Source organism: Xyrauchen texanus, chromosome 28 (assembly GCF_025860055.1).
Source record: "Xyrauchen texanus isolate HMW12.3.18 chromosome 28, RBS_HiC_50CHRs, whole genome shotgun sequence".
NCBI lineage: Eukaryota > Metazoa > Chordata > Actinopteri > Cypriniformes > Catostomidae > Xyrauchen > Xyrauchen texanus.
In genome coordinates, this window is record NC_068303.1 from 27,956,249 (window position 1) to 27,965,901 (window position 9,653).

Genomic DNA, 9,653 nt, shown 5'->3' on the forward strand with positions numbered 1-9,653 from the left:
GATACCTGTTAGGCACACTACATGTTGCACACACCCAGGCATCCTGTTTGCTGTTGCTTAGCACCTGCAAAAGTCACAGCATGGAAAAGCAGTCAAACAGGAGATAAACTGGCTAATTACAAAGATGCATACAATGAGATGCATACAGATAGTGTAATCATATGTTTTAACAGCAAATCACAATGTCTTATTATAAAAAGTAAAATACAGTACATAAACCAGGCTAACAGATACACATACATATGCAGCGGCAAGAAAAATATGTGAAACTTCTGGAATTACCTGCATTTTTGTACAAATTTGTCTTAAAATCTGGTTTGAGCTTCATCTAAGTTACAATAATGAACAAAAACAATCGGTTACAACTAATAACACAAAGATTATTTTATTGTCCTTGTCCATAGTGAATACATCATTCAAACCTTCAAAGTGTAGGTTGAAAAAGTATGTGAACCCCAAGGCTAATGACATCAATAGAGAGCTTTATTCAACAGCTGGCATACCTGGCATCCACTTAATGAAACAAGATTGGAGGTGTGAGTTAGAGCTACTTTGGCTTATAAAAAGCACTCAAACATTTTGCGTTTGCTATTCACAAGAAGCATCTGCTGATGTGGACCATGCCTCACAAAAAAGAGATATCAGAATACCTACGATCAGAAATTGTTGCTTAGTATAAGGCTGGAAAGGGTTATAAAGTTATATTACAAAGAGCTTAGATATTCATCTGTGTACAGTTAGACAAATTATCTATAAATAGAGATGATTTAGTGGCTACTCTCCCTAGTGACTCAAAGGGTGCACCACAGAATGCTCAATGTGGTAAAAAAAAGAACCCTAGAGCGGCAGTTAAAGACTTGAAGGAATCATTGTAACTGGTTAACATCTCTGCTCAAGAGTCTACTATACAGTGAGGAAAATAAGTATTTGAACACCCTGCTATTTTGCAAGTTCTCCCACTTGGAAATCATGGAGGGGTCTGAAATTGTCATTGTAGGTGCATGTCCACTGAGACATAATCAAAAAAAAAAAAAACAAATCCAGAAATCACAATGTATGATTTTTTAACTATTTATTTGTATGATACAGCTGCAAATAAGTATTTGAACACCTGAGAAAATCAATGTTAATATTTGGTACAGTAGCCTTTGTTTGCAATTACAGAGGTAAAACGTTTCCTGTAGTTTTTCCCCAGGTTTGCACACACTGCAGGAGGGATTTTGGCCCACTCCTCCACACAGATCTTCTCTAGATCAGTCAGGTTTCTGGGCTGTCGCTGAGAAACACGGAGTTTGAGCTCCCTCCAAAGATTCTCTATTGGGTTTAGGTCTGGAGACTGGCTAGGCCACGCCAGAACCTTGATATGCTTCTTACAGAGCCACTTCTTGGTTATCCTGGCTGTGTGCTTCGGGTCATTGTCATGTTGGAAGACCCAGCCTCGACCCATCTTCAATGCTCTAACTGAGGGAAAGAGGTTGTTCCCCAAAATCTCGCAATACATGGCCCCGGTCATCCTCTCCTTAATACAGTGCAGTCGCCCTGTCCCATGTGCAGAAAAACACCCCCAAAGCATGATGCTACCACCCCCATGCTTCATAGTAGGGATGGTGTTCTTGGGATGGTACTCATCATTCTTAATCCTCCAAACACGGTTAGTGGAATTATGACCAAAAAGTTCTATTTTGGTCTCATCTGACCACATAACTTTCTCCCATGACTCCTCTGGATCATCCAAATGGTCATTGGCAAACTCAAGACGGGCCTTGACATGTGCTGGTTTAAGCAGGGGAACCTTCCGTGCCATGCATGATTTCAAACCATGACGTCTTAGTGTATTACCAACAGTAACCTTGGAAACGGTGGTCCCAGCTCTTTTCAGGTCATTGACCAGCTCCTCCCGTGTAGTTCTGGGCTGATTTCTCACCTTTCTTAGGATCATTGAGACCCCACGAGGTGAGATCTTGCATGGAGCCTCAGTCCGAGGGAGATTGACAGTCATGTTTAGCTTCTTCCATTTTCTAATGATTGCTCCAACAGTGGACCTTTTTTCACCAAGTTGCTTGGCAATTTCCCCATAGCCCTTTCCAGCCTTGTGGAGGTGTACAATTTTGTCTCTAGTGTCTTTGGACAGCTCTTTGGTCTTGGCCATGTTAGTAGTTGGATTCTTACTGATTGTATGGGGTGGACAGGTGTCTTTATGCAGCTAACGACCTCAAACAGGTGCATCTAATTTAGGATAATAAATGGAGTGGAGGTGGACATTTTAAAGGCAGACTAACAGGTCTTTGAGGGTCAGAATTCTAGCTGATAGACAGGTGTTCAAATACTTATTTGCAGCTGTATCATACAAATAAATAGTTAAAAAATCATACATTGTGATTTCTGGATTTTTATTTTTTTTTTTTTATTATGTCTCAGTGGACATGCACCTACGATGACAATTTCAGACCCCTCCATGATTTCTAAGTGGGAGAACTTGCAAAATAGCAGGGTGTTCAAATACTTATTTTCCTCACTGTATATTAGATACATGTACATATACTAAAACATTAAACAGGCATGGCGTCCATGGCAGGACACCATGAAGGAAACCGCTGATTTCCAACAAAAACTTTACTTCCTAAGTAACTAAGTTTAGTACTGCCTAAAATATGCCAAAGACAGTTTGACAAAATGCTACTGGGAAAATGTTTTGTGGTGTGGACTGATGAAACCAAGGCTGAATTTTTTGGGAAGAACATGCCGCACAACATATGGTATAAAAAGGGCAATGCATACCGACATGAGAACTTCATCCCAATGGTGAAGTACGGTGGAGGGAGAATCATGATCATCATTGAGGGAACATTTATTTCAAATTTATCAAGATATCCTACAGGACAATGTCATGGTGGCTGTGCACTAGCTGAAGCTCAGTAGAAGTTGGGTGATGCAGTGGGACAGTGACCCTAAACATCGAAGTAAATCCAGTATGAATGGCTTAAAAAAAAAAAATCCACCTTTTGGAGAATCCAAGTCAGAGCCCTGACCTTAACCGAATAGAGATGCTGTAGAATGAACTCAAGAGAGCCTTTCACCGTTCACACCAGACATACTAAGCATATTGCTGAGCTGAAACAGTTCAGTAAGTAAGAATGGTCCAAAACTCCTTAACATTGTGCAGGCCTAATCCACTGCTACCGGAAATGCTTGGTTGAGATTATTGATGCCAAAGGAGGATCGACCAGTTATTAAATCCAAGGGTTCTTACTTTTTCCACAGCACTGTGAATATTTCATGGGTTGGGTAATGTATTCAATAAAGGCATGAAAGATTATAATTGTTTGTGTGTAGTTGGCTTAAGCACATTGTGTTTGTCTATACTTGTGACTTTGATGAAGATGAGATCACATTTTATGACCAATTAATGCAGAAAACCAGCTAATTCCAAAGGGTTCACATACTTTTTCTTGCCACTGTATATCACTACACTGCATACATTGTCAGTCTCAGTAAAAAAAACAAGAATGTGTGTTTGTGAGCCAGCTGGAAGCAATCTGAACACCTGTATAACATGCATGTCCACATTCTCTAAAGCAGGAATTGTCAATGGGGGCGGTACAGACACCCAGGGGGCATTCAAAGGATGGCAGGGGGCGCTGAGAGCAAATTAGTAGGGGAGCATTAAATTACAAATGTGGGGCGTTTATTAGTCATAGCATTCAAATCTATCAAGTTCCTCTTTGCATTAATATGTTTATCTAGACTTGGAGTATATCAGTTGGTTCTCAATTATATGTGTTTTTATGCATCTGTACCTCAGTTCATCTAATTTTCAAGTCTAGCGACGCATCTGAAGTAGCTGGTTTAGCAGCATCAAATACTCAGGCAGAGGCACAACCTCAGCTAATGCACCTGTATGACTCTGTATATGGATACGACTCATGGACAGAGCAGCGCGAGCGCAAAGCACTTAAAGCTCAAGCTCTTAAACTCGCAGCTTTGCGAGAATCAGTGAGAAGGCGCGAGAAGCGGAAGCCATTTCAATTCGGCACATAATTCTACATTACCATGCTTGAACGAAGTAGGGGGGTGTTCATCAAAAAAAAGGTTAAGAACCACTGCTGTAGAGCAACTAGAAGTGCCATCATGCCTTAAATTAATAGCCAGGATTGTCAACTAGTTGTTCCCCACAGGTTGCAACTTCTCTGAGCTGACATTGCTGTACCTTAGCGTCTGTTAGACTGTCTGCACCGTAAACTCTTGAGTAGTCTTTCTTAATTCATTCATGTTAAAGCACTGCTGCTATAGCCATCATAGCATCACATTATATATCTAATATAATTTTATTGTTTTGTTGATAGAAAGAGGTTCCCTTTATTAAAAGAAAACACATTACATGAGCATTTCTAGAAGGCCTTCATGGCTTTATGTATAGCTCTTAGTAATTCCACTTCTCAATTGGTTCAAACTTGTTCTGATTCATCGACCAAGCAAGATGTGAAAGCTTCCTATTTAAATGTGCACAGCCATTTTCCACACATACAAACTATATACACAATATACTGTAGATTTACCCTAAAAATAAAAAAACACATATTTTAAAAAGTCAATGATAATGGTGACCAGATTTGTCAGAGGTAATCCAGAACCTGAGACTGAGAGTAGCTCCACTGCTGGAGTCACACAGACACAAATTGAGGGTTTTGCCTTGCATTGAGATTGCATAACTTCACTCTGAGGGGACAAGCAGGAAGGCGATCAGAGTGTGGTGAGGTTCTCTGCCAGGTAATATAGGCTGTATCCGTTACATACGATACAGCAGAGGTTACAAAGGGAGGACAGCAGGTGGTAAAACCATAGCCGACCACTCAGCCGTTTATACTTGGGGTCCGTCTCACAGAGCTTGGCGTAGGCTTCCCGATTGGACGAGAGTCCGATATCCTGACCCAGCCCACAGGCCTGCTCAATCAGATGCATGTCCGCCATGATTTCCGAGGTCATCTGACCAAACCACTGGGCATTCACAGCGGCTACAGTCACGCAGACGATATAAATGAAGATCTGAGGAAAAATCAGAGGGCATATGGAATCAAAATGTTTTTAGTTTTTTTTATTTAGCATCCACCTTCTTCCATAAACGATAAGGGTATAGTTAACCCCAAAATTACAATTCGCTCATCATTTGCTCACCCGTATGCCATGTCAAACTCATATGACTTTCTCTCTTCTACAGAACAGAAATTCAGATATTTTGATGGAGATACTGTGTTTATATCCATGCAATGTAAGTCAATGGGGTCCATATACAGCATTCTGCAAGTGTAATCGAGCTTCAAATCATGATCACATAGGAGACTGCAATGGCAAGATTTATATTCAAAAAGGAGTTTCTCACCCAAAACCAATCGCACTGCATCAAATGACACAGATTAAACCACTCGATTTGTATGGGTTACCATTTTGCTGCCTTTATGTTCTTTTTGGAACTTGGAAGTGTTGTACACCATTAACTTACATTGTATGGATATACTCGCATCATACCTCCATTAAAATATCTTACTTTGTGTTCTGCAGAAGAAAGGAAGTCAAACAAGTTTGAGATGGAACAAGGGTGAGTAAACGATGAGAATTGTAATTTTTGGGTGAACTGAACCTTAATAGGTGGCATGAAATGGAAGTTGCAACCGACTTCAGTATAATTACATATTTCTGAGTGAAACGGCTTATCGAACAAGAAAAAAAAAATTTAGGGTGGAGACTTGATTTTATCCATCAGTTGTTGATTGGATTCTGAAAAGTGGGTGCTGCATACTGGAATGGAGGCAGATCTGAATGCAAGTTTGCAGTCGACACGACACACACCCCTTCCATAGTGCAGCTCTAGTGGGTGAAATTAATTAAACTGACAACATAAACACTCAAGTACATTGCTGTCTTTGCTTATGACGAGGCTGTAGCCGTTTAGAGACTAGCGAGTAAAAGATCACAATATTTATCATCACAACATTTAGTGTTTTGAATCACAATACACTATTTAAAGGGACTTCAGTGAAGGCTTTGAAATAACTGAGAAATGTACTTTTTATCTCTAATAAAGTTTCCCTTGTATAGTAGTCGTGCATGTATATGTATTAGTTAAACATTGTTGTTATAAAGATCTTCATTCAGAGAATGCGACAACCACTACGGACAATTAGGCAAAGAAATGTGTGATGCAGCAGTTTCCTTCAGGATCGAAAACAAATGTATTTTTTTTAGGGCAACATGCAGTGGAGTAGTTCTTAAAATACACTGTGATAAACCCTTTGGCCTTTAGTTTCATGAAAGCAATATCGGAAACTAAATTAACCGTTACCAGCATTTAAAAATAATGCTTTCACTCCGGAACAATTGAAAATCACTTTGTTCCGGTTTTCGGTTACATTCTGTAAACATTTTGTTCATTTTTGGGTTTCGTTCCTTGAACCGTTTTTAGTCTCTGATTTTGATAATAACTTCTTTGTGTTTCGCAGGAAAAAAAGTCAAAGAATGTCGAGCAGCACAAGGGTGGGTTGATGACGGAACTTTCAGATTAAAGCAAATAATCTACGAAGGTAGGTGTCACACAAATGGGCTGACCAAATCCTAGAGATGTGAGTGTGTGATTTCTGCCATAGCCTTTTAGTCCATTTTCTTATATATATATATATACACACTTACAATAATTGCGCAACTAATAATTATTTGTTTTGGAAGATGCATTCAAAGTCCATTTGGCTCATGGGCATGGTGCTTCAGGGAACATTATGTTCTGAGTACCTGGAAGGCCTCTCTGTCATCCATCAGATCGCTGGGGTGATACATGGCAAAGATAGTGAGGTTGAAGAACGCACAAGCTGAGCCAATATGCAGGTAAAACGGGAAGAGCCGGCTCTGAATGAAGCCAAACGTGTGACGGTTTAGATGGTTGTCCATCACAAAGCCTGAATAAAACATAACAGTCATAAATAATCAATTCAGTCAACATTAAGGACTAGCAAATCACTTATAAACCTTGTTTAGAACTACAATAAGCCCCATATATATATACACATTTCTATGAAAAGGGGTTTGAAGAATTTGTGACCACAAGCTTACCCGATATGAAGGTGACCCATATCTGCATTCCCCAGAAGGTGGAGAGAAAGATGAGGTGGAGGAGTTTCGCAGTGAAAGAAGGCTCTACGTCTGTAGACATTGTTATGGGCCGGCCACACAGTCCTTAAACCTCCTTTACTCACTTTTACACTGTTTTAATTTGCAACACAAAAATGCACAGATAATTTATGTAATTTGCCTTATTTATGCATGCATGGGGTTTGAAGTGTGTTAAGCTCAGAAAAGGTCAAGTCAATGTCCTACACAAGACCGACAGTAGTGGTTCACACCAAAAACTTTGAATCTTCAAAAAGCATATAAAGGCAGCATAAAAGTAATCCATACAACACCACTGGTTAAATCTATATCCTCAGAAGCGATTTGATGGGTGTGGGTGAGAAGCAATATTAAAGTCCCTTTTACTGTAAATATTCGCTTTCACATCCACATTCTTCTTTTGTTTATAGCGATTTGCATTCTTCAAACATTTTGCCACCTACTGCACAGGGAGGAAAATTTATAGTAAAATTACTAAATGTTTCCTAAAGACAAGGATTTAACCACTCGAGTCTTATGGACTACTTTTATGCTGCTTTTATGTGCTTTTTGAACCTGGTGGTCACCATTCACTTGCTTGTGTGGGCCTACAGAGCAGAGCTATTCTTCTTAAAATCTCAATTTTATTCTGCAGATGAAAGAAAGTCATACACATCTGGGACGGCATGAGGGTGAGTAAATGTTGAGAGAAGTTTCACTTTTGAGTGAACTATCCCTTTAAGTCATTTAGCATACTTGATGTGACGCACACTACAGCTCACACCCTGCGTTATAAACAAAAAAAAGAGGTGGAGGCGCTCACCTGTCACCCAAATGAGTATGCGTGTATAGTACCATAACAGAACAAACTTTCCTAAATAATATCTGCCACCTAATATAAATATGATCTGTTACACTGACTAGCTGAATGTGGTGCAGTGGGATAACAAAGTAAGATCTACTATTAACCGCACGTTTTTCACTAACGCCATGTTCAGAAAGTAAACTAATACTGCATTTTTAAACATCACAAGCGCGACAAGCATGTAGAGCATGCGCCTGTGATGTATAAAAATGCAGTCAATCTAGGCAGCTCACTGGGTTTTGAGACAACAGAAATGGCGTCCAAAACTTCAGCTCAAGCGAAGAAACTCTCTTCGACAGTGTAAATCAACCTGATATTCGAACTCGAAGACAGACAAGCTCACGTGAGAGGTCAACGTTGTTTACATTTCGGTCAGCGTCATGGCAAAGTCGCACTCTGGTCGTAACACATAGGTTATGGTAGGTTAGGAGAGACGGGATATAAGTACAGCAAATGACACATGCATGCTGTCGATCAACTCACCGGACGGTCACCCGAGGTTGTTTAATTCTGCGGTTGCGCGTCACGGCACGAGGCACACCATGAATCTATGATAAAGAACCTGTTCCGGTTATTTGCAGTTTCACCCGTCTCGTACTGTTCATACCGCTGGCGGTCAGGTCAGACCGAAGGGCGTGGCTTATGCGTACTCTTTTTACTATTGGCTGTTAGAGTGATGGCTCTGTTGTTAACTAATTAATTCGCCTCTATATGTTCCCTTAAAATGTTTACGAATTTTTTTTTCTTCTAAATGCTCCGGTTATCAATGGCATAATAAAATGGCATATCCAAGAGAAATGCCTCTATGTGTTCACTACCTTCAAATGTTGATGCTGCTGCCATATTGGCTCTTTTTACATGACGTCACTACCGTCAAATCTGAGATTTTTCACACTATTCAGTTTACAACTTGTTATTTTGAGTTCTTAGAAGACGTAAATGCTTTTTAAAAGTTGTAATCTTATAATTACGGTAATTCTGAAAATGTGATCCAACATAAACACTGAAAGTCAATGTTGACCATGATTTAAGGGGATCGTTCACACACACACACACACACACACAAAAAAACAATTCTGTCATAATTTATTCTCCCTCTATTTGTTCCAAACCCATATGACTTTTTGTCTTACACGTTGAATACAAAATTAGATATCATGAACTACAGTATATGTAGTATATTAGTCTCAGTTATTTCATCATTTTACTATACAATGAAAGTGAATGGTGACTGAGGCAGTAATTCTGTATATCTCCTTTGGAGTTTCATGAAGCAAAGAAAGTCATAGTTTACTAGATTTGGAGTGACAAGAGGGTAAAATGATGTCATGATGTGCAAATGATGACAGAATTTTCAATTTCGAGTGAACTATCCCTTTAAGAAATAAGTGAAATGTAGCCTATCCAAAGGGGCAAAAAGAGCAAATGATTATTTTAAGGTTGTACAGTATTGGACTGGGGCCAACAGCACCAAAACAAATTACAATACACTGACTGTAGGATACATTATACTTATATAGGTTTTCATAATAGTATCAATGTTGTCATATAATCAAATATTAGCATATTGATATGGCATTTATTCATATTTTGTAATTGTTTCGGATTCCTCTCTTTCAGAAAATAAAAATGCAGAACAAAAGTTTAGGGGCTC

At 39.4% G+C, this 9,653-nt stretch overlaps 1 protein-coding gene across 3 annotated transcripts; it reads right to left on the bottom strand.

Annotated features, from left to right (window-relative positions):
• Positions 1-3,661: 3,661 nt before the first annotated feature.
• On the bottom strand, positions 3,662-8,619 carry si:ch211-121a2.4 (transmembrane protein 205). 3 transcript variants are annotated; one of them, XM_052096364.1, is made up of 4 exons: positions 8,483-8,619; positions 7,099-7,248; positions 6,781-6,944; positions 3,662-5,043 (listed from the first exon to the last, which is right to left on the bottom strand). In XM_052096364.1, the coding sequence occupies exons 2-4, from the start codon at positions 7,196-7,198 to the stop codon at positions 4,741-4,743; spliced, it is 567 nt and encodes a 188-aa protein (XP_051952324.1). In that variant the 5' UTR covers positions 7,199-7,248; positions 8,483-8,619; the 3' UTR covers positions 3,662-4,740. The 3 variants fall into 3 exon arrangements, with proteins under 3 accessions (XP_051952324.1, XP_051952325.1, XP_051952323.1); XM_052096365.1 differs by lacking the exon at positions 8,483-8,619 and adding an exon at positions 8,365-8,474; XM_052096363.1 differs by lacking the exon at positions 8,483-8,619 and adding an exon at positions 8,343-8,471.
• Positions 8,620-9,653: the final 1,034 nt, after the last annotated feature.